Source organism: Electrona antarctica (genome assembly GCF_951216825.1).
Source record: "Electrona antarctica genome assembly, chromosome: 2".
Taxonomy (NCBI): Eukaryota; Metazoa; Chordata; class Actinopteri; order Myctophiformes; family Myctophidae; genus Electrona; species Electrona antarctica.
Genome location: NC_136807.1, coordinates 5,301,369 through 5,327,817, shown reverse-complemented (window position 1 = coordinate 5,327,817; position 26,449 = coordinate 5,301,369). Strand labels below are relative to the sequence as shown.

General features: G+C 42.8%; 1 protein-coding gene across 1 annotated transcript; it reads right to left on the bottom strand.

Moving 5' to 3' along the window:
* Nucleotides 1-609: 609 nt before the first annotated feature.
* LOC306915793 (immunoglobulin superfamily member 21-like) lies at nucleotides 610-24,941 on the bottom strand (the record flags this gene model as incomplete). Its single annotated transcript, XM_079493421.1, has 11 exons — nucleotides 610-1,617; nucleotides 1,792-1,830; nucleotides 1,928-2,120; nucleotides 4,415-4,515; nucleotides 9,543-9,925; nucleotides 11,849-11,970; nucleotides 12,382-12,494; nucleotides 13,957-14,075; nucleotides 15,651-15,772; nucleotides 23,392-23,542; nucleotides 24,925-24,941. 11 exons carry the CDS (start codon nucleotides 24,939-24,941, stop codon nucleotides 1,535-1,537), a joined length of 1,443 nt encoding a protein of 480 aa, XP_079349547.1. The 3' UTR covers nucleotides 610-1,534.
* Between the last annotated feature and the right edge of the window lie 1,508 nt (nucleotides 24,942-26,449).

Genomic DNA, 26,449 nt, shown 5'->3' with positions numbered 1-26,449 from the left:
TGGGCAAATCGTAAAATAATATATGAAAGAGGCAAACAATTTTGAGAATTACAAGCTTGTAGATCTGCTATTTTAATTTCCACAATATTTATCTGTGGAACCGAGTCAACTCCTACAACTCCAAGTGCTTGTCAGGGTAGGGGGTCCCCAGGGTAGCGGGTCCCCAGGGTAGGGGGTCCCCAGTTCATACCTGAAAAGGTTGAGAACCACGTACTGTTCTACTCTACAGAATCATATCCAGAACCTGTGCTGATGATGTGTAATATATACAATATTAATATAACATAATATAAGGGGTGACTGTGGCTCATGAGGTAGAGCAGGTCGTCCAATGTTCCATGGGTCGGCGGTTCGAATCCCGGCTCCTCCTGTCTACATGTCGAAGTGTCCTTGGGCAAGACACTGAACCCCAAATTGCTCCCGATGTGCCGGTTGGTACCTTGCATGGCTTCTGCCGCAATCGGTGTATGAATGTGTGTGTGAATGGGTGAATGTAATGCACAATCTATGTAAAGCGCCTTGGATAAAGGCGCTATATAAATGCACCATTTACCATAATATAACATTCCTGAAGAAGATCCAACCGGATCAAAGTAGAACTGAGATAAAACCAGTGTTGCAGACTTTATTCCCTTCCAGTTGCATTGCTGTTTGTTCACCTGGGTGAGAGTGCACGTGCACCTGGGTGAGAGTGCACGTGCACTGGGTGAGAGTGCACATGCACTGGGTGAGAGTGCACGTGCACCTGGGTGAGAGTGCACATGCACTGGGTGAGAGTGCACATGCACTGGGTGAGAGTGCACGTGCATGCACGTTGCATCGCCTTTGTGCTGATGTGTAAAACATGTTCACGGTTATGTTTACATTACAATTACAACTGTTTTGACTTTTGTCCTATTGCTGCATTTAAAAATCAATACACAGAATCTACAGTGATAACCGTGGCTTCCCTGTGCAATCTGTAGCTATGGATAGCAAGTTACTATGGTGTGTGTAGTTTGTGAACAAAGCACAAGTACATCAGCTGAGCTATTATGCGGTTGGCTCTCATTCGTCTAACATTTGCAGGGACATACAAACGTATACATACCAAGAAAACCCTGTTCTAGACAGCTGGCACCAACGCCGCGAGTAACAAAGCAAACAGGCATCTCAAGCCTGCGAGTCCTTTTCAGGATATTAGTTCATATAGGCTGCTTACTTTTTTGAGTGAGTGTTTCACTGTGTCTTTTGGTCAGGAGGTTTAGCACTTTAGAGGTGTAGTGCGTCTACTTGCTGATGCGTTCATCCAAAGTGTCTTGTTAATGAGAGAGTAGGTGCAGGGATTGAGCTTGGCAAGACGTAGTGGACACACTTACAGTAGGTTGTAGGGACTGAACCTGGGAACCTTTGGCTATGAGACCATCTCCCACCGACCTACGTACGTGGCAACGGCGTCGCAGCTTTTCAAAACTGCCAAGGGGTTCTTTTTTTTCACAGGAGGTGCCACAGTTAATCGGGGAGGAGCCATGAACGAGAGGAGGTGCTTCACTGGTCACGTCAGCTCTGATGTGAGGGTCAGTGTCAGCAGCAGCCAGGTCACGACGCTCATCTGATGACAGCACCCTTTATCTTTAGCTGGACAGCAAGAAAGAATTGGTCAATATGCTACAGAGTAAAATCTTAAATTCACTGAGGATTTTACTGTTCTGTGAGGTTTTCTTATGTGAGAAATGGTGAATTAAAAAAATAGCATTTGACAGTACTTCTGTGCGTGAAATACAATGATCAAGGTTTCGTTCTCATACGTACTAATAAACTTCTGCCGTCCTTTCTTAAGTTTTGGGTTCTCTGTAGAAAACATAAACATGTCACACTCACACCTTTATACAATACAAAATAAATCATGATCAGAATGCACACACACTATTCCACAAGCGAGACTCACCAAACACAATGAGACGCGTGTGGGTGTCGGTTGAGCCCAGTGGGTTCTGGGCCGTGCAGCGGTACATGGAGCCGTTGAGCTCGGCCGGAACGCGGTCCAGCACCAGCTCTCTCCCATCATGCTCGTCCCTGCCGTCCAGCAGCGGCCCACCCACCTTTGTCCAGGTGTACAGCGGCTCAGGGAAGACTTCATTCTGTGCACGTATAGACCCAACAGATGGGAAAGATAAGCTGTATTTTACCCACGGTGAAACTTTTTCTGAAGAAGCTTTTAGTTTGGTTTAGTAGACAGTTGAAAATGAGACATTACCCTAGGAGACCGGGGTCCCCCAGGTAAGTGAGCCTTGCCAAGCCATGGGGCCCATAGCATATCTCCTGTTTCTGTAGGCAGCTCGATGTACAAGTACACCCCCTGGACATGACGCTAGTATGCTGCAGGTCAGTTATTGCTTCCCTCTAAAGGCTCATACATAGTCTGGATTTTCGGTGGTTAGGTGACCACCGAACTACAACATGACGTCACGAGCCGCGGTGAAGAGCAAACCACCGCCACCGCCTCCAGCCCTTCTCTCTGTTTTTACTCACCACCGATCAACGTTATTTCAGCACACTATGTGCTTCCTCAGAAGTCTAAAAATAGGAAATAGTTTTCAAACTTTTTGTGCCCAAGGAAGGCACACCAACAGGTAAGTCCCTACAGTGTAGAAGACTTATGGCACAGGATGTAATTGTGTCAGGGTGTGTGTGTTCACCTCAATTTTGTTACTGCAATTTTCTGCAAAAGCTTTCCCCACGACTTCTCCCCTTCCCTTTATGAGCAAGGGTTAGGCGCAAACTTGAGCGAGGCATATTGCTATTTAAATGACGGATTGAAGGATATGTGAATAATATTCTGCTGAGGTAAAGTGAAAGTGAGCGACCATCGACGAGCAGCATTGATTCCCGAGTGCGGCACGGCTGCAGCTCACCACTCCTTGGCTGCGGCTCACTGCTCCAAGAGACCGGGTCAAATGCGGAGAACAAATTTCACTACTGTGTGACAAATCGAACGACTTTGACTTTTGACTTTGAATTCAGGAGACGGCGGAAACTAGCATTTTGAGTATGCAAAGAATCACGCCTAACTTCACTCCAATTTCTTCTTAGTTATGCATTTACCCATCCGTGAAATCTTGCCAAATCAACTTAAATCATCAATAATCACATTCTCATTCTCATTTACGTTCCTTATTTAAACCTATTAAAGCATGACAGAGTGGTCTCCAAAGACACATCTTTGTGTCATAATTCATGACACATTCTTATGATCTTCTAAGTGCTTGAAAATGGGGTTTATCTGCATTTTCTATTTGCTGTGCTGAATTCCGATTGTTGATTGCGAGCAGTGTGCGCACGTCTGCACGTTGTGAAAGCAGATATATAGGTCGATCTACTATAAATTGTGCTCTCTAAATAGTAAAAAGGTTTTGTGCCAGGGACCCCCAGAAGAGAAGATTTATGTTTAAATATTACTCAACATTATTCAAAAATAAAGACTATAGAAATCATACCACTAATTCATTTCTGAATATAAAGCTGAGAAGAATATTGCTTCAGAGTTCAGACATCCCTCAAAGAAAGTATAGCACTGAAAATAATATCTCTTAATAGCTGCATCTTATGTTGCTCTTATTTTTCTGTGCTCAAGGGCTTTTTCTGGCAAGGGAAAATAAAATATCGGGTTTTGTTCTCTCCATTTCCCTGAAGCACAGCTGGAGATATAATGGCATGGAGACCGTACAGCCGTAGACAATTAAAAGCCTCTGATGGGATTACAATCCAGCCAAAGAAGGAGGCATAAATAGTTTCCCAAACCTTTTCTGCTCCACAACAGCATAGACATTTGTTGTTTCCCTGGGACCCAAACGTATACACAAATACATTAAGTAACAACTGTATACCCTATACCCTATGTCAATATTAATGAAAGTAGCAGATCTACAAGCTCACAATGCGTTGACACGCTGTGAGCTTGTAGATTGGCTTCTCTGATTTTCACTATTTTGGAAAACCTTTAAACATTTCTGGAAAATGTTTGATTTGGGGGAGGGGGACACAAACAAAATATTTATTGCGGCCTATAAAACGTGGATCATGACATGGAAAATACTGTGATACGTTCATGAGATATAAATGTTAACATGCTAACAGGGAACTGCTTGAAGGTTTGTCAGCAGCATCTTCCTTTACTCTTTGCTCCTTAACCCACTGAATGGGTTAACCCATTCAGGCCTGACGTCGAAATTTAAAAAAAAAAGTTTTCTAAATCATGACAATTTTCTGAAAGATTTTAGGCACATTTTAACGATTTTTCACAAACATGTTTCATAAACATGTTTCATAAACATGTACAGTATAATTATATTTATAAGCGCTGATAATCATAACACATTATAAACATGGGATGCATAACAAGTGTTACCGAACAACAGGGTGCTGATGAACTTACTGGATTGAATCCCAGCTTGAAGCCCAGGACCACGATGCGGACGGTGTCTCCGACTTGGGCCCTCTTAGGGGTCATGAACAGCTTGGGCCCTCTGGGAGCAGCTGAGAAGGATGCATGTTGGATCAATACATTACAGTACGGTACCATTTCAAAATGCTCTCACATTCATTCAATTCTTTATTTTGGCCATGGCTCTCTGTATGTGTGTTATTGTTGTGACAAATAATTGATTCATTCTGGTTTATCTCGCTTCATCAAATTGTTCAGGACCCGACGATTGCTTGGGCTTGCATTCTTATTAAGCTTGAATCGGCAGTCCATGAATAAAATATGTTTATACAATTATAACTAGCACATCTACAGTGTTAGGCCTCACTCAGACCTTTACTGCATGTTGTGTGTTGTGTAGTGTCATGGCCGTGTAGTGTCATGGCCGCCCCAATGCATTTCCAATGGAAGTCACATGGAAGTCACATGGTTTGTAGTCCACATTTTGGACTACAAGCTGTTGTATGGCTTTCGGCTGTGTTTCGACTGCGCCCCTCCCCCTCATACAACACAAATGTTGTGTCAAACCATGTGACTCCCATTGGAAATGCATTGGGGCGGCCATGACACTACAAGGCCATGACACTACACAACACACAACATGCAGTAAAGGTCTGAGTGAGGCCTTAGGAGGTGGTCTCTCTGCTCTTCCATTGACATATATATATTTAGATCCTGTTGTCAGGTATAGGTGCACCTACTGGTTGACAAGTAGTACTGCCTGAAGCTCTAAGTGTGATTTCTCCACTGGCTGAGCAACGGTATCACTCAACAGGCGCCTTTTATAGCCTACCAAACATTATTTTGGTATAGGTCAAGAGATCAACTTTTATAACCCGACTCCGCCAGATGGGGCAGTAGAGAGTACACAGGGAAAGTTACAGTACGCTTTAACAGCGGGCGAGCATCGGCCGACACATCGCCTCATCGCCCATTATTTGTATCTTTTCGGGCGACATCCGCCCACTTTTCTACCATCGCCTGTTCGCCTGCTATCGCCCGGTAGTCGCCGGGTCCCATAGACAAATAATGCACTTCCGTCCGGCTGGCTGTCGCCCGCTGTTAAAATGTACTGTCAAGGTTACAACTTTTACACCATTGTTCTGAATCTCACTCCTCTACTTTTTACGTTGTTACGCCAAAGGGACTTCTAAACAGTGTTTGTCTGTATTCTGTATGTAGGCTACAGTATGTCCCCTGCATGAACTTACTGTGTGCCGACAAGAAAAATAGATACCGTACATCACAGCAAAACTACACAGCTCAGATGCTGCAGCACCAATCACAGCCCCCCCCCCCCCCCCCCCCCCCCCCACACACACACACACAAAAGTAGACTGTAGTGTCAGTGTGAGTGATGGCTGATTTAACCCATTTTCACCTGAGATCAGATTCTAAAAATGTCTTCTAAATCCTGACAGTTTTCTGAAAAACCTTATGTTTCTGTATCAGTGGTTCTCAAAAAAAGGCACATTTTCACGATTTTTCAAAAATAGCAGACCTACAAGTTCATAGCGCGGCACTCGGTGCCGCGCTATGAGCTTGTAGATCTGCTATTTTTCAATAGCTAAAGTATAACATAATGCTTAAACACCAAAAGGGGTTCCCGTACAGAATGGGTTAAGCAGTAATAATTACTCCCTGGGCTTAGGTACGATGGCACGTCACACGTCAGTTGTGCATCGATGCATACGAAATAAATCCGACACATAAATCTGTCCGGGACATGATCTAACTGAGCTCGGTATATAACAGCATTAGATGCGCAACCTCTTTTTTCTCATTTAGTATTAGTATTTGCCTACATATAAAGCTAAATCTGGAACGTTAATCCACATTTGAAAGCGTAAACATCGTCATACACCCAATTGTGGGATGTTGCCGGCTGTTCAGAACCCTTCCACTGCAAATTATCAGCAGCTATAGCTGCTCCAAAACAGATACAATCATGTCTTGTTTGTCAAGTGGGAGTTGTCACTGCATGCGACTGAGGGAGGGCATCCAGTACAATGTTTTTTTTTTTTTTCAATCAGAATTTGATCAGAAAAGATTAAAAATTTATGTAATAGCTCACTCCTGCTCACTCTGTTAATCCCCTCCATTACTAATGGGTTTGTGCTCAAAGCACAGAATGTTGCTCTCAGAAAGTCCCACCCAGGGGGATATAATATTTCCATTCTAGAAGACCTGGAAAAATCATCATCGTTTTTCATAAACTGGAATATATATGGTCTTTTAAAAACATGGCTTTGGTGATAGTTGAATCTCCAAAGGTGAATTTCAATATCTCACAGTTCCTTATCCAGTGATTTAATTAGGGGCTTCCAAAAGTGCACAAAGATCCCACTAAACCTTCACTCAGACCAATCATCAGCAGTACTGGCTCAGTCACCAAGATGATGAACCTTCACTCAGACCAATCATCAGCAGTACTGGCTCAGTCACCAAGATGATGAACCTTCACTCAGACCAATCATCAGCAGTACTGGCTCAGTCACCAAGATGATGAACCTTCACTCAGACCAATCATCAGCAGTACTGGCTCAGTCACCAAGATGATGAACCTTCACTCAGACCAATCATCAGCAGTACTGGCTCAGTCACCAAGATGATGCCTAAATGTGTGGACCACTTCCTTGAAGACATTGTGGTAAAACTTCCATCAATAATTAACCACTTAATCCCTATTCTAGATTTACTAAACTGGACCTGAGGCTGTTCTACTTGGACCATTTGTTCCCGTCTATACCAAATCTCTTCGCTAACAATGGGTATAAGCTTAGTTAGAGATGGATGGATGCTAGGGTGACCAGATCCAAACTGTTAATTTGAGGGACAGAAGTATCGCTTGTGTGGGACAAGTGGGATGGGGGGACCCCGTCCCCTCATCCCACTTGTCCCACTCAAGCGATACTGGACACTGGATTACCGGGTTAGCAACTTACTACTTGAGTCGACCATAGGCCTATATTGGCTATCCTCTGGTGTCTCACATTTTGTTTTAAAATCATGCTTTATTTTTATTTGTATGCTATTATAACAGGCTTAAAACACATCTTGCAGGAAGAGACAATGAGAGAGCTTTACCAAGGCCAACTATTAGGGGACTAAACTATTATTATGCATGTCAGTCACAATGTGGGACAGGGTCTCAATTTGTGGGACGCCTGAGAAGTCTTGGAAATGAGGGACTGTCCCACGCAAAGAGGGACATCTGGTCCCATCATGACATCAGGGGTTCAAGTGGTTAAGGGACACAAAAGGCCTGTTAAACCGTTTAAAGGAATGTAGTGTTAATCCTAATACTAATTTTGTCACCTTGGATGTTACTAACCTTTGTACAGTATATACAGTACATCCTATACATTCCTCACGACATTGGATAGGCAGCATCTGCCAATTAAGGCTTGAAAAACAACAACTCTGTTGCTATGGCAATATCATGGTTGGCGATATAGAAACCAATGATGTGCTTGGTGATAATTAATAACCCTTTGGTCTCTAACATTAAACTATGCAAATTATATATGAGGATATAATTTAAAGCAGTCCTACGTCTGTTAATTTCCTTAGATGTTAGTGTCCGCCCTGAAACTGGGAGGTTGGGGTTCGACCCCCTGCCGGGTCATACCAAAGACAGTAAAAATGGGACCCAATGCCTCCCTGCTTGGCACTCAGCATCGATGGGTTGGATTGGGGGATCAAATCAACTAATCAAATGATTCCCGAGCGCGGCACGTCTGCAGCTCACCGCTCCTTGGCTGCGGCTCACCGCTCCAAGAGATGGGTCAAATGCGGAGAACAAATTTCACTGCGGTAATGTGTGTGACAAATCGTACGACTTTATTAAACTCCAAGGAACATGACTTCGAAAACCAACGCAAAGGAATATATCCTGGATCTTTAAACTATAGTGTCCCTTGCGTGAACATTCTTTGAAAATAGCAGATCAGATCCTAAGTATAAAGAATACAGTAGCTTTTTGTTTTTAGTGCTGATATTTTCACTTCATTTGATTTTTTATTCTTTTTGCGGCTTTCACCTTTTTATTATTATTATTATTATTTTTATTTTATATTTTTTATAGAGAGACAGACAGTATGCTGACAGAAAATGGGGGAGAGAGATGGGGGAGTGACATGCAGTAAAGGCCGTCGGGATCGGGAGTCGAACCCGCGGCACACTGCCAGGCTCGGGCTACCGGCCAAGGTGCCTGGACCTTGGATGGTTTATTTTATAGGCTACCAGTCCAGACTGTAGGGTTACATTTCAGTGAATCACTGAAGATTCAGCTGTGAGCTGTGACAGGAAAGGTTAGCACTTTATGACTATTTGTAAATTACTCTGAGGTTTTTTGGGTCACTCATTCTCACGCATTCTCATGCTGCACACGTTTTTATTTTATAAGCTGTCATAGTTCAACAGAAAGTGTTGTGACACATAATGCTACATTTATTTTAAAGGTAGGTTAAGTGATATTGTTTTGATTAAAACAAAAATGTATTTTTTTTTTTGATAAAATGTAAAAACAATATAGCCTATTGTGATAGTAATCATTCTTGTATAGAGTGTTTGTTCAGTATCTCTTTAATTAACAGAAAATTAATTTTCAGGTGGGTTGCAAAATACCATCCAATCAGGAGATAATACCCTAGCCATTTATCAGCAAGTGTTCCAGTTCAAATCTTGAATGTTAATTTATTTGTGTTATCAGTCACTTCCAATTCCACTTGTTTAATCTGTATCCTGTGTGAGTTCTCAATTCTGATTGGATAAAATTGGTAGCCCAACCTGGTGTTGTCTTAAGGAAAATAAATAAATAATGAATAACATCCTACCCAACTCTAGAGTCTAAATGTCTCAATGGAAGAGAAGAGATATGCTAGTTATGAACATGTACACACTGTACAGATTATGTTAAAACTAAATATGTATCCATTAAAATAAGTCTTGGATTGTATTGTTAATGAAGGATTATTATTTTTTGTTATTACAAAATCCAGAGTTAAATCCTCTATTCTCTTCTATTCTTTAAATCCCTCCCAGAATATGGTTTTTGCCATGTGTCAGCTCAGCTCACCCAGTGTGACCTCGGCCTGCATGGGCATGGACAGCGCCGGGTGTTTGACCTCGCAGCTGAACAGCGCGTCGTTGTCCAGCTGGGGGTTGAGGATCCAGGTCAGCATGGCACGCACCTCCATGGTGCCGTCGCCGGACACCAGCCGGCGGTTCTGGAAGTAGTACAGCGGGTCCGTGCTCTGCATCCAGCGAGGGAACTCGCGGCTCACCACGGTCTCGGGGATCACCTCCGGGGTGGGCTCCGGATCGGGCTCCATCTCTTGCTCCCCGCCGCCGGCGCCGACGGGGTCGTCCTGGTTCTGCTTCTGGCCCAGTTCAGACGTCTTCCCCTCCTTCTCCAGCAGGGACAGGGACTGCTTCAACTTGGTGTCATCCATGTCTCGCCTGATGAGGTTATTAAAGGGTATCAAATGGGTATTTAACTTTATCAAATCAAATCAATCAAACTTTATTTATAAAGCACGTTTTAAAACAACCAAGGTCAGTGGAAAAAACATAGACAGGCAAGAGAACACAGAATGTAAACGAGAAAACACAATCAGAAATGATGACAAAAATATAAGCATGAAAGGTTAAAATAAGCAAAACAAAAAAGAGCTAAGATAAAGCAAAACCTAAGATGGACTCAAGAGGGATTGAAAGCCAGGGAGAAAAGATGAGTCTTAAGGTGAGACTTAAAAACATTAATAGACGGGGCAGATCGAATATAAAGGGGCAAGCTCTTCCAGAGCCTATAGCTGCAGCCGCGAAAGAGCGTGCGCACCTATAGTGCTCTTCTTGGTTATTCGGCCCTCTAGCAGTACCTGATCAGCGGAGAGCAGAGAACTTTAAAACACTCCTTTTGCGGTCATTTTCGTTTCTGCTCTGCCTTTTATGTGCACCCCAGACAGTTTTTTTTAAAAATGTTGCTTGATTCAATATTTAGATATTCCATAATTATTAATTTGATCAGACCTCCTATATGTACTATAATCTATTCAAACTTTACATTAACCCCATTAGAGTTAGACTCATTGAAATCACACATGACTTTTTTGATGACCGATATTGATGACCATCATTCTTCAATTAGTTATTTCATCTTGTTAATATTTTCTGTAATGCAAAGTTGCATAAGGTCCATCCATCCATGAAATGCATGCCCCTGACAAATACCCCATATTACCAGTAAGACGCCCTAAAGGGCGAGGTCGCGTGCACGCATCCGCCTGGGTGGCGGCAGGCGGCTGGGCGAGCACTGGCGCTTTGGCATGGGGGGGGGGGGTCAGATCTAACATGACTCCGCCAGATGGGGCAGCAGAGAGTACACTGGGTTCCCCCCTCCTGCTCCCATCTGGGAACTCTCAGGCAGACTTGATGCCCGGCCACAAAACGGCCTGGCCAATCAGCAGCAGCTAGAAGCTAGAAGCTGCTGCTAGAAGCTGCTAGAAGCTGCTGCTGATTGGCCATCAACATATGGAATGAATTCTGTACTGGCCATATTTGGAGCATGTCTTGAGTGTACAGGGTTTGATGAGGTCAGATCAACATATGGAATGTCAGAACAGGAACGACGGGTGGGGGAAAGATCAACATATGGAATGTGGAGATCTAAGGGTGTCAGGTTTGAGGTCAGATGTAGAGTTGCTGGCCGGCTCTATATATGCGGATCTAGGTGATGATCCAGTCTTCTCCATGTATGGTTATCCAGGGTTAGAAGAGGTCAGTGCCGTGATCTTCATATATGGAGATGGCCATTATGATGGTGTGACGTGTCACTAGGCACCATATATGGAGATCTAAGGGTCATGATGTCACGTAATGTCACAAGGCGTGACCATATATGGAGACGTGATGTCACGAGGCATGACCATATATGGAGGCATGGGTGACGGACGGACGGGCGGGAGATGCAGGTTTTCATAGTAAATGCGACCTATATGGTCTCAAAAAAACTAACCAGCTTCTTTTTTTAAATTATTTTGTTATGAACTAATAGAGGGTAGCCTATGCGCATGCTTAAAGTGAATGGCACATCGAGTGGCAAATCGAGTGGCAAAGCAACATGCAAAGTGAGTTTAACCTTAATTAATTAATGAATTAATTAATGCAATCAGATAGGACTTTTCTGTTTGGATGTATGGGCTGTCAAGGCCAGAAAGTAGTTTTTTGCCACTCAGTAGGCATTCCTGCATAACTTCCTGGTTTGATGATGATGTCACGTGCATACCCTCTATACCAAACTAGAATATCAACTTTAAAAACAAAATTTTAATTGAAAAGTAAAAACAAAATAGAAACGAATGAAGAATGCAAAACTTGAATAACCTTGGAGGGGAGCTCTGACGAGTCTTCCGGTTGTGGCTCTTTTCTGGGCCCGGGGTCTTGGTGGAGGGCGGCTGGCCAGTCGGCTGCACCTCAATGAGCTCGCCGTCCCGCTTAAAGTACACCTAAAACAGGTTGGATGGAGTCAATGTTTAAACTCTAGGTCTAAATCTACAGTTGTTTTTTGTCGACAAAAATGCATTTTTGCAGGCCTTGATGGCATTGTAATCTACAAGCACACAACACGTCGTGTGCTTGTTGATCAGCTATTTTCAGAACGCAACAACCCAAGCGCAACCAAGCATAAAATGATCTCTTGTCCTCTATTCGCTCCCTAACATTTTAGTCTAGTTTTTATCTGTTGACAAAATTGTCAGTATGTCATAGTTGTATGTATGTCATCATGGCTTAATTTTTGTATGTAGTTTTCGTCAGTGAAAAAGGGTAGTCGACGAACGAACGTTGTCGCGCTCATTCCCCGGATCAACAGGCACACAGAATTATTATTGGAATCATTATTATTTTAATGTATTTACCACGGGAGCCGGTTTTCCTCCAGTGACGATGCAGACCAGAGTGAAGTTCTGAGCCTCATAACGACTGAACGGAGCTCTCTCTGCTGACACCACCGATATGGACCGAGGAGGAACTACAGATGAACGCGCGCGCGCACGCGCGCACACACACACACACACACACACACACACACACACAGTTGTGTTTAGAAGTAAAAGTTACTTTTGTCGCAATGTATAGGTGCGTTAAGAGTTCTTTGTATTAATGCTGAACCATTACATTTATTTTGCTGTGCTAAGTTGTAAATTGATTAGCTGTGTGGCTGGTTCTCCTGGTCACTGCCAAATACATTGCTTTGCTTATTAAGCAATGCTTAATGAAAACAGCATCTGTACCAAAGCAATGAATGAGGACATGAATTATTATTTATTATTTATGTTTGTTGATCAGCAATAAGCAGAGCAAACAAGCCACAGTACTACTCTGCATCTATGTCCTAAGTGGATCACGCTGTCTCTTGTGTGTATAAAATTATCAATGACCCTGAAAAAAGGTAGAAGACCACAATGGAAATGAAGAATAATAGAAGTCTGCACACTGTAACCTTTCAAGAAGCTCTCAGTCATGGCTTTATTGTAGATTAATGTTTCAATACACAACACTTATTTCCATTGTGGAAAGGCCTTCTGAAGACCTTTCCACAATTTGGAAATAAATCTTAGGACTTTGTTAGTTTGTTGTGTATATCCTCAAACTGCGGTAACATCAAACCAAACCAAACCCTGGAAGATATCTGCACATGGAGGGCAAATGGATAATCAACAATTATTGCTGAAATTCCAGACAATTTCCTTTCTTAGAAATGCCCGGTTTCTGCACTAGTGTTTTAATTGTTTATAAAAACAGAAATCTTCTCAGACAAGCCTAGATGAAAGAAATTAAATATCATGAACTCTCTTAAGCCTAAGTTAGTTATCCTGAGTGAAGATCAGTTATTTTCAGCAAGCAACGCCATCATGTTAATTCATTATAAATGAGGCTTTAATTGAACTGCTTATGGATACGGAGTACAGACTTTGCAGAGGACTGTCTCTAGTAGTGTTGTAGGACTCGTCTCGAGTCCGGTCTCGAGTCCACATTTTCATTTACATGGTCTTGTCTCGGCCTCGCCTTTAATTTGACTTGAACTTGACTCGGTCTCGGACAAAGGGACTCCAGACTCTCCCCCTAGCGAGTCCCCTCAAGCCACGAGTCACTACAATGCAATGAAATAAATGTATTATACCTATATTATGAGGAGACCATTCACATTAACATTATAAGAGCTGTCTGGCGCTTACGGACAGCTATCTTGTAGCGTAACGGAGTGTAGCTGACGTGCCTGCCAGCTCTCACAGTGTTTTCTGAACCTATCAAATCATAAAAAATAAAAGGTATCTGCTCTCGGTCTCGACTCGGACACGACCCCCTCCCACACCCGGTCTTGCCTCGGACTCGACCCCCCTCGGATCGGTCTTGACTTGGACTCGCTTTAGGTGGACTAGACTACAACACTATAGTCTCTACTATACTGCGAATCTCGTCCTCCCTCCTACCTATGACAGTGAGCATGATGCTACCGGAGGCTAGGACCACCTTGTCCCGGGATCTGCGCTCATAGATGCCCACATGACACTCGTACAAGCCATCGTCTGCCATCTGGACCTCAGGCAGCCTGCCCACAGAGACAGGAACAAAACTGATTTAAAATGCATCACATATAGTGCTGAATGAGTGAGGAAAGGTCAATACTACTGTTTCCAATAGCAGCCTAGCAGTGTTATTTTAAACGTAATTCATACGCCATCTTGTGAGGGCAGATCACTTCTTTTTCACAAGCTTCTTGATTTTGTCAATATATGTGACCAGATTTGACTGAGAGCCTGCCATCGCACAAATTCCAGCTTTTCACCAGAGGAGAAAAACCTTTTTTTTCCCCCAAAATGAGTTTATAGCACAGGCAGACTCTTCACATACTAGAGCATGTCTGAAATAAGTGTCTGAAAATCGACATGTAAATATGAAATAAATGCTTAAACATGTAGCTAGGTGTAATGTTAGAGACCACAGAAGTGAACCTTTCAAGCCTGTTTTCTCAACTCACTGTTTTCTGCAAGACATTACTCTATAAGCCATATCTTCAAAACTGGTGGGCCAAACTGAACAACCAATATGTTAATTTGAAGCTATGATACCCTGCTCAAACAAATCCAATGGCAGTCCCTCAGTCAAATTTAGTCACATATAATAATAATAATAATAATAATAATACTAATAATAGCTCATATTTATATAGTGCTTTTCTAAGTACCTCAAAGTCACTTTACATAAAGAAAAAGGAACCAACTTTTATAGGTGGGTTTTGAGTGAGGTTTTGAAGGAGAGGAGGGTTGGTTGGGGAGTACATTCCAGAGGGGAGGGGGGCAGCAACAGATAAAGCCCTATCCCCCCAGGTACGGAACTTGGCCCTGGGGACCTCCTGGAGGTTGGCTTCACAGGACCTGGGGGAACGGGAGGGGACATAAGGTTCGAGAAGATCGGAGAGGTAGAGGGGAGCCAGATTATTGAGTGCTTTGTAGGTGGTGAGCAGGATTTTGTAGCCTATAGTGAATTCTTTGTTTGACATGGAGCCAGTGTAGGTCGTGGAGGACAGGTGTAATATGATCTCTGCATGGAGCAGGTATTGGTGAGCAGACGGGGAGCTGAGTTTTGAAGGTATTGGAGTTTGTTGAGGACTTGGAGGTGGTGCAATTGAGGATACTGTTGCAGTAATCAATCCGGGATGTAATGAATGCGTGAATGAGTGTTTCAACAGCTGGGAAAGTCAGAGAGGGCCTGAGGTGGGCAATGTTCCTGGGATGAAAAAAGGCAGTTTTGGTGATCTGGTTTACGTGAGGGAGGAATGAGAGGGTGATATCGAATATGACACTCAAGGTTACGGACGTGGGTGGAGGTTGTTACAGTGGAGCTGTCAATGTTGAGAGTGAAGTTCTGAGTGGAGCAGGTCAGGTAGTCTTGACCAATGATTAGAAGTTCGGATTTGTTACAGTTGATTTTGAGGTTCTTTGGCATCCATGTTTTTTTCATGTCTGTGAGGCAGGTGGCGTGGGTGGAGTGGGTGGCAGCGGTGACAGTCAAAATTGCCTTGACATGAACGAGTGTCAACTGACGGCCCGTGGGCCGCCAGTTGAATACCCCTGCACTACAGTATCGACTCAGCAGCAGAATCATTCATGGAGGTTAATTTTACCTAACAGTAGACTGGTACACCAGCTCTTCCCGCCTGACATTGGCCTCCATGTGGGAGAAATTAGTGTTGTACATGGCATCATATGTGAAGATCTTCTGCTTGGCACTGCCCCCATCTGCCACCTGTGTGGGGAGGTGAGATTCATTACATTTGTTCGAGCTAATTAGAATCATTTTCTAAAACCTTTGTGAAATGAAGAAATATATGTGCCATCACTGCAACTCTATGTAAAGACACAGAGCAAAACCCTGGTTATTGATTTAAGAAGATGTGTAAGAAAATTTACCCTATACACTTTTATAATTCTGTGGAGCACAAATGTGACCAACAGCAACTTTTTTTTCAGCTACGGAAATGAAATGACATGTCTCGACTTCCCGAGCCTTTCTAAATGAAATGACATGTCCCCCGACTTCCCGAGCCTTTCTAAATGAAATGACATGTCTCGACTTCCCAAGCCTTTCTAAATGAAATGACATGTCCCCCGACTTCCCGAGCCTTTCTAAATGAAATGACATGTCTCGACTTCCCAAGCCTTTCTAAATGAAATGACATGTCTCGACTTCCCGAGCCTTTCTAAATTAAATGACATGTCTCGACTTCCCGAGCCTTTCTAAATGAAATGACATGTCTCGACTTCCCAAGCCTTTCTAAATTAAATGACATGTCTCGACTTCCCAAGCCTTTCTAAATGAAATGACATGTCTCGACTTCCCAAGCCTTTCTAAATTAAATGACATGTCTCGACTTCCCAAGCCTTTCTAAATGAAATGACATGTCTCGACTTCCCAAGCCTTTCTAAATTAAATGACATGTCTCGACTTCCCAAGCCTTTCTAAATTAAATGACATGTCTCGACTTCCCAAGCCTTTCTAAATGAAATGACATGTCTCGACTTCCCAAGCCTTTCTAAATGAAATGACATGTCTCGACTTCCCAAGCCTTTCTAAATTAAATGACATGTCTCGACTTCCCAAGCCTTTCTAAATGAAATGACATGTCTCGACTTCCCAAGCCTTTCTAAATTAAATGACATGTCCCCCGAGTCCCCGAGCCTTTCTAAATGAAATGACATGTCCCCCGACTTCCCAAGCCTTTCTAAATGAAATGACATGTCCCCCGACTTCCCAAGCCTTTCTAAATGAAATGACATGTCCCCCGACTTCCCAAGCCTTTCTAAATGAAATGACATGTCCCCCGAGTCCCCGAGCCTTTCTAAATGAAATGACATGTCCCCCGAGTCCCCGAGCCTTTCTAAAGCAGGCTTTACATGACCTAATACAAGCATGATACTCTTTCAAGGCAGTGCCTTCAAAGGGCTGCACCTTAAAAAATACTTAGATTTTTTTCTTTTTAGTTTCAGGCTTTTGTTTGGTTGCTTTGATCAGTGAATATATCAAGGTTTAAAGGATTAGAAAGCTGTCCCTGCGTTCATCTGCTGTAGACTCGACTACTACTGCGACAGTGTCATTAGGTCCAGTGTTGTTTTCGTCGACTAAAACTAAGACGAAAAATGCTCGTCGATTACCTTTTTTTCACTGACAAAAACGAATGGAAACTAAATAAAAACTAAGCTACGATGACAAAACTAAGACTAAATATACTGACAATTTCGTCGACAAATAAAAACTAGACTAAAATGTTTAGGAAGGGACTGGTGGACAAGAGATCCAGTAGAAGTCATTTTACACTTTAGTGGCAGCGGTGGCCGAACGGATAGCGGCGCGGTCTTGATACCGGAAGGTTCCTAGTTCGAATCAGCCGTCCGACACGTTCAAATTACCACCGCTGAAGTGCCCTTGAACAAGGCATTGAACCACTACGATGAAATGTGTTCTATGAGCAGGGCCTGGCTGGAAACAAGTTCTTGAGCTTAGCCCAGATACCCTGGGTAAATATAGATTTCATTTCATTTCATTTCACACTTGGTTGCATGCTGAAAATAGCAACACGACGCGTTGTGAGCTTGTATATCGGCTATTTTCAGCAAGTGTAAAAACACTCGGCATTTGGTGGGCATCAAGGCCCACCAAAATACATTTTAGTCACACTAAGACATTCCAGGTGACTAAAATGTGACTAAAACTAAATGAAGTTTCAGTCCAGAGACTATGACTAAACTAAAATAGAAATCTGCCAAAAACACTGATTAGGTCTCCCTAAAGATGGATCAGACAGACAGCTGCAGTGGATTGAAAACGCTGCTGCATGACGAGTCCTCACTAATACCAAGAAAGTGGACCACGTCAGCTCTACGATATTTACACTGACTTCCTCTCTGTCAAAGAATTGATTTCAAAATACCACTGTTGGTTTATAATTATCCCATTTAGACCTGAGAACGATTCTACAAATGTCTTCTAAATCCTGACAGTTTTCTTGAAAAACCCATGTTTCTATGTCAGTTGTTCTCAAACATTTTCATGTAAAGGACCCCCAGCATTATATGCATTTGGCTGCCGACCCCCGTCTGAAAATATGTTGTTCCAGGGACCCTCATCCCAGAAGCAAAGATTTGAGTTAAAAATGTTCGCTCTGAAAGAATATATATTCAAAGATTTGTGCCACATTTTTACGATTTAAAAAAAATAGCAGACCTACAAGTTCATAGCACGGCACTCGGTGCCACGCTATGAGCTTGTAGATCTGCTATTTTTCAATCGCTAAAGTATAACGTAATGCTTAAAACACCAAAAGGGGTTCCCGCGCCCGCCCAAAATGGGTTGTTATTGAATGGGTTAGGGACAAAATACATTTATGATCTTGTGCTACGTCATTAACCATCCAGACCTCTCAGGTCTTAGGGGACAGTTCTGCTTTCTGCCCCCAAAATGAACGAGAAGCAGCATTCAGCTACAACTCTCAGTTGTATTAAATCAAACCTGAATATTGTTGTCCACTGCCTTTTACTGAGGTTTTTGATGAATTTACTTCTGTCAGGAACACCTCAGTATTTGGACCCGTACGCAGAATAACCCAGGCAACAACGACTTGCACTCAAGCACTTTTATTTGAACTCAGAAAACCCTCCCAGGGCAAATATAACATAAAGTCCCACTCTTGGGAAACACAGTGTTATAATCGAGCAACCTAACCAATAACACAGAGTCCCTAATATACCTCCATGCTCATTAACCAAAGTCTCTTCAGCTTAGAAGCGCAGGTGGACACAGTCTCACAATCAGCCAGGGGAAGGGAGGCAACCATAGAGTATATAAAAGGATAGAGACTGAACTGGCGCGAAGCTCCGCCCCCCCAGCTATTCATGTCAGTGGAAGTTGCTCAGTGGCGTTTTGAAGCACCCGGAAGACTGCCAGAAGTACCGTCTCAGAACGTCTACTTCCGCATTTGACCACCAAATTTTGGTGGTCAAATGCGGAAGTGCAACCGAGCGCTCAATGTTAAAGCCCAGCTGCACGGGGTTTCCCGGTCATGAATCCACGGGTCCGCCTGTAGTCCCTCCTCCTACCACTAGGGCCCAGAGCTTCAACGTTGAATAGCCTCACTGGCCCCTTGGAGGCAACAGAGGGGCAAAGGTAGGGACGGCGGTCCAGACGTGGTACGTCCTAGGACAGGACGTGACAACTTCACATTTGATTTTCTTGCTTTTCTGTTTTATTCACATTTTGTATTCTCTTAACAATTTAACCCGTTCTGGGCGGGAACCCCTTTTGGTGTTAGCATTATGTTATGCTTTAGCTATTGAAGCAGATCTACAAGCAGATAGCAGATCTACAAGCTCATAGCGCGCCACCGAGTGGCGCGCTACGAGCTTGTAGGTCTGTTATTTTTGAAAAATCGACTGACATAGAAACATAGCTTTTTCAGAAAACTGTCAGGATGTAGAAGACATTTTTAGAATCTGATCTCAGGTCAAAAACCAAGCAGCATTCAGAAGTCCTTCTGGTACTTTTAATTCATTAAGGCACGGGCAGCATACACGGACGTGTTTTGGCAGAAAGCCTTCCTCTGCATTTATTATTTTCTTATTATGAGTCTTCGTGAGCTGTGCAACCAGCACATTGCATTTAAATAAACTTTTGTTTCTACTTTAATAATACAGTAATGACTTAAAATGCTTTTAATGTTTTGTATGAAGCGCTTTGATTTAGATAAGTAAGTAAGTAAGTAGCCTTGCCGAGCCATGAGGCTATCTGCTGTTTCTGTAGCGTGAGGCAGCTTGATGTACAAGTACACCCCCTGGACATGACGCTAGTATGTCGCAGGGACTTACCCCCAATCCAACCCTTGATGCTGAGTGCCAAGCAGGGAGGTACTGGGTCCCATTTTTAGAGTCTTTGGTATGACCCGGCCGGGGATTGAACCCTGACCTCCCAGTCTCAGGGCGGACACTCTAACCACAAGGCCACTGAGCTGGTTTGATTTAGAATAGATGGTTGAATACAAATTAACCTTCCTTGCCTTGTCTCAACACTTAACTTTGAAGATGTTCTGAAGAAGTTCTGAAGAATGCAAACTTATTAATTGTACAGTGGCATTGTCTGCAATGAGCTGTCCTGTATTAATTTGCACTGTGTATTGGGATACTCTTGACTCTTCTCTCATGTCTCTCCCTTATGCTTTGATCTGAGTTTTAATGAAAGTGCCAGTTACGAACAGATAATACATATTTCAAACTTTGGAGTACATTTAGCTCTATGGTCAGGTAGGAATTGCTCTACACTACAGGGATGTATCATTAATTAAAACAACGCTACTAGGCGTACTTTATAGGTCCTTTTAATTTACTCTCTGGTCCTGAAGGACATATTTTATGACTACACTGAACTTATACATTAAGTCGGTAGCGCTGTCGCCTCACAACTATAGCAGCTCATCAGTGCTCTGAAACTCTGTGTCCTCTTATTCCTACTGTATATGCAGTTCTGTGTCAGGCATGCCCAAATATGGAGTGTTGTGATGTCAAAACAGGCCAGCTCCATATATGGAGCCTCGGCAGGGGACATGTCCAGAGCCCGGGCAAAGGTCTTTTGTGGCAGTTCTGGACAACCGTGGGTCCGACCGACTCGACACCAGGCACTGCACTTCCTGTGGGGGTGTGGAACGCACGTGTCGAATTTGAAGTCGGTGGGGCGAACGGTTCTCGAGGAGTTACGTGGATTACAGACGTACACACGTACATATGGAGTTCTGTGTCAGGTATGCCTGGGCAGGGGCCCTGTCCAGAGCCTGGGCAGGGGCCCTGTCCAGAGCCTGGGCAGGGGCCCTGTCCAGAGCCTGGGCAGGGGCCCTGTCCAGAGCCTGGGCAGGGACCCTGTCCAGAGCCTGGGCAGGGGCCCTGTCCAGAGCCTGGGCAGGGACCCTGTCCAGAGCCTGGGCAGGGGCCCTGTCCAGAGCCTGGGCAGGGGCCCTGTCCAGAGCCTGGGCAGGGGGCCCTGTCCAGAGCCTGGGCAGGGGCCCTGTCCAGAGCCTGGGCAGGGGCCCTGTCCAGAGCCTGGGCAGGGACCCTGTCCAGAGCCTGGGCAGGGGCCCTGTCCAGAGCCTGGGCAGGGACCCTGTCCAGAGCCTGGGCAGGGGCCCTGTCCAGAGCCTGGGCAGGGACCCTGTCCAGAGCCTGGGCAGGGACCCTGTCCAGAGCCTGGGCAGGGGCCCTGTCCAGAACCTGGGCAGGGACCCTGTCCAGAGCCTGGGCAGGGGCCCTGTCCAGAACCTGGGCAGGGGGCCCTGTCCAGAGCCTGGGCAGGGGCCCTGTCCAGAGCCTGGGCCTTTAGTGGCGGTTCTGGAGAACCGTGGGTCCGACCGACTCGACACCGGGCCGTCGGTGGTGGGAACGGTTCTCGAGTACACAAGTACAGACAGACAAACAGACAGACGTACAGACAGACAGACGTACAGACAGACAGACAGACGTACAGACAGACGTACAGAGACGTGGTGCATTTATAGATATTATATATTATACTACATAGTATAGTATAGTATAGTATAGTATAGTATAGTATAGTATAGTATAGTATAGTATAGCATATAATTATATATACTGTATATGCTAAAATAGAAGTGTATATCTGTACGTCTTTAAATGTTCTGTTGAATTGAAAATGGAGGACCCTGAGGTAAACAAGTCTAGTGCTTTTCGGTGTCGTCCTCAAAGTAGCAGTTTTTGTATTGGCTTGTGCTTTCGTTTGAAATGTACCCATTCTATATTGTGAAATAAAATGTTCAATCAATCAATAGTACAGTACAGTACAGTACAGTACAGTACAGTACAGTACAGTACAGTACAGTACAGTACAGTACAGTACAGTACAGTACAGTACAGTGATCATTATGGTGAATGGCTGGTATAGTATAGTATAGTATATTATAGTATAGTATAATACTGGTATGAAGATCACCTGTGTGCTCATAGTATAGTATAGTATAGTATAGTATAGTATAGTATAATACTGGTATGAAGTTCACCTGTGTGCTCATAGTATAGTATAGTATAGTATAGTATAGTATAGTATAGTATAGTATAGTATAGTATAGTGTAATACTGGTATGCAGATCACCTGTGTGCTCATAGTATAGTATAGTATAGTAGTATATAGTAGTATATAGTATAGTATAGTATAGTATAGTATAGTATAGTATAGTATAGTATAATACTGGTATGAAGATCACCTGTGTGCTCATAGTATAGTATTGTATAGTATAGTATAGTATAGTATAGTATAGTACAGTACAGTACAGTATAGTATAATACTGGTATGAAGATCACCTGTGTGTTCATAGTATAGTATAGTATAGTATAGTATAGTATAGTATAGTATAATACTGGTATGAAGATCACCTGTGTGCTCATAGTATAGTATAGTATAGTATAGTATAGTATAGTATAGTATAGTATAGTATAGTATAATACTGGTATTAAGATCACCTGTGTGCTATAGTATAGTATAGTATAGTATAGTATAATATAGTATAGTATAGTATAGTATAGTATAGTATAGTATAGTATAGTATAGTATAGTATAGTATAGTATAGTATAGTATAGTATAATATAGTATAGCATAGTATAATACTGGTATGAAGATCACCTGTGTGCTCATAGTATAGTATAGTATAGTATAATACTGGTATTAAGATCACCTGTGTGCTCATAGTATAGTATAGTATAGTATAGTATAGTATAGTATAGTATAGTCTAGTATAATACTGGTATGAAGATCACCTGTGTGCTCATAGTATAGTATAGTATAGTATAGTATAGTATAGTATAGTATAGTATAGTATAGTATAGTATAGTATAATACTGGTATGAAGATCACCTGTGTGCTCATAGTATAGTATAGTATAGTATAGTATAATACTGGTATGAAGATCACCTGTGTGCTCATAGTATAGTATAGTATAGTATAGTATAGTATAGTATAGTATAGTATAATACTGGTATGAAGATCACCTGTGTGCTCATAGTATAGTATAGTATAGTATAGTATAGTATAGTATAGTATAATACTGGTATGAAGATCACCTGTGTGCTCAGTACAGTACAGTATGAAGATCACCTGTGTGCTATAGTATAGTATAGTATAATACTGGTATGAAGATCACCTGTGTGCTCAGTACAGTACAGTATGAAGATCACCTGTGTGCTATAGTATAGTATAGTATAATACTGGTATGAAGATCACCTGTGTGCTCAGTACAGTACAGTATGAAGATCACCTGTGTGCTATAGTATAGTATAGTATAGTATAATCCTGGTATGAAGATCACCTGTGTGCTCACCCGAAACCATACAATCTCACGGAGGTTGCCGTCGGTACGGAAGTTGCACTTAAGTGTCACCGTGTCCCCAATGACGGCAGGCGAGAGAGGCTCGATGACCACATCTAAATAACCTGCGGGAGAAAGGGGTAGTGGTATTTGTGAGTAACTTCTAAATGGTAAAATGGTGCATTTATATAGCGCCTTTATCCAAGGCGCTTTACATAGATTGTGCATTACATTCACCCATTCACACACACATTCATACACCGATGGCGGCGGAAACCATGCAAGGCACCAACCAGCACATCGGGAGCAATTAGGGGTTCAGTGTCTTGCTCAAGGACACTTCGACACTAACTCTGGGGGAGCCCGAACCACTCTACCCCTGAGCCACCGCCGCCGCCGCCACTTCTGCAGTGTTAATTCATCCTCATGATTGTACAGTGTAGGGGAGGTTGATCGCTGGCCGAGAGACAGAGAGAAAGGCAGCAGGTGCAGCCCGTTGAAACAGCGAGAGGCATTTACCAATCAACACTGCATTGTGTGCCAGAAGGCCACGAGAGAGAACATTGTGGACTGAGAAGATAAAACACAGCGTGAAGAACCTTTGCATCATGTTTCCTTACAGCAAATTCTGTTCTTCTTCAGATCTGCTTGTGTCTGTGGGAGAGTCGGTGGTGATTGAAATATACCATTTTATATTATTTATTTCCAAATTATGATCAAGTTTATTCTCCACTTCTTTTCATTTAAAGAGAACTTGTCATACCTCTTAAAGGAGAATTCCCCATGCTAGAAGTCTTTCTTACCTTTCTTTGTAGTCGTTACGTCCCCACCAAAGAGGTCCAGGTGTTTTTTTGTGAAAAAGCTCCTTATTGGCTATTTCCCCTACCATAAGCCCTCAATGAATTGCATTGAATGGGAATTGAATGGGGCTATGGGGTGTTGTGCTAATTCGCTTATTTCCATCGAAATAAGTAGTAAAGTGTGCCGCTTGGGATATTATTTACATTATGAATAGACGATATATACAAAGAAAATTATAATTTTGAGCGATGGAAATAAGCGAATTAGCACAACACCCCATAGCCCCATTCAATTCAATGCAATTCATTTAGGGCTTATGGTAGGGGAAATAGCCAATAAGGAGCTTTTGCACAAAATAACACCTGGACCTCTTTGGTGGGAACGTAACAACTACAAAGAAAGGTAAGAAAGCCTTTTAGTATGGAATTCTCATTTAACCCATCATTATCATAGCCTGTTGCAAATGTTTATCTTCTATGACTTAACTCATATCCGTGCATTATAGCATTGGCCTACATCAACAAATACACACAAAACATTATGCCATTTCATTTATTATGATTCTACTAGTAATCAGTCCCATTGTCAGAGCACTGTGCAAGCAAGAGGCCAAGAGCAAGCTGGGACTCTTGGGAGATACTTGGGAGCATTTGGGAAGCTTATTTCTGTATTTGGGATAAACCAGACCGATAGGCAGACAGAGACAGAGAGTCATTAGATGATTTACTTCTTATTCACTCACACTTCTTATTCACTACCATAGCGATAGCATTGTGTGCTGTCCATGGTGCTGATCCTCAGTTTTTTTCCTGTCCATTAGTAGTGCTGAATGTAGGCCCATATTATTTTGGCTGATAGGTGTATCATGTTGCTGCTTCAATGCAAATGCATTGTGTGCCATGTGCTGTCCATGGTGCTGATCCTCAGTTATTTTCCTGTCCATTAGTAGTGCTGAATGTAGGCCCATATTATTTTGGCTGATAGGTGTATCATGTTGCTGATAGGTGTATCATGTTGCTGATAGGTGTATCATGTTGCTGATAGGTGTATCATGTTGCTGATAGGTGTATCATGTTGCTGATAGGTGTATCATGTTGCTGATAGGTGTATCATGTTGCTGATAGGTGTATCATGTTGCTGCTTCAATGCAAATGCATTGTGCTCTTACAACAGGTTGTACAGCATGTGACAGAACCAGCCGTAATAATAGAGGAGTCAAGGCTGTTGCATGGCACCGGCACTGTTCAATTTTACTTGAAAACTGAAAACTGTGAATTGCATCTACTATAGGCGTGATGTCGTATTTCACACCACAACCATGCGGTTTGATGAGCAAAGTGGGAAATGCAGGAAGCGAAATTGTATGGTGGCGGACTTTAAATGTTCTAAATCAGCTACAATCTGTAAGTGTTATGTCTGTTGTTTCACGCTCCTGACAGAGGTAATTTGCTGGTGTGAAAAGCATACACATCCAAATTGCAATAACGTGCATATAGTGAGTCAGAATCAAATGTATTGTCACATTACAGGTTTACAGGTTTAAAATGTCATCACATTTCGGCCAAACACTTTTGGCGTCCTCACTTTTCTGTCCAGACTTATTATCCTCACTTTTTATGCCCACAGCCAATCACAGCATCGCTTTGGGGTACACACGCACACACAAAGCTGGGCATAGGAGGGGTTTCAAAAATAAATCAACCCTCTGCTTCGTCCTACCAAACACTGCTGTCTCCCCACTCTTTCTCAATGGAGATGGAGATGTGCTAGTTATAGTATTAGCACACTTTAGTCTATCACACAGATTGATTAACAACAACATGTTACTAATTAAAATAAGATCTCAATTGTAGCTTTATAAAAGGATACTGTGTTTTTTTCCCCCATTTGTGTTCCATACAGTAGGCCTACCTAGCCCATATTTGTTTAAACGTGGATGAGTGAAAACAAAAACTTTATCATTTAAAAGACAAATGTTGCACTGTATAAAACCGTTTTATTGTCCACCATCATTTTTGCAATATTTGTTATTGCACCCATGCTTCAAGTTTAATTTTGTATTTTTTTCCACTTATCCACATTTTGACAATGATGTATTACGTCTAGCTACAGTATGGACCTAAATAGGAACCAAATATGCTCACTGTTCCCACCTTTAGACTGATCTAAATACTGGAATAAAAACAAGCCTAAACCAGCACACCTGCAGAACTATCACACAGGATAATAAGGCGTTTGAGCTTCGTGGCAAACAATACCATGTGATCCT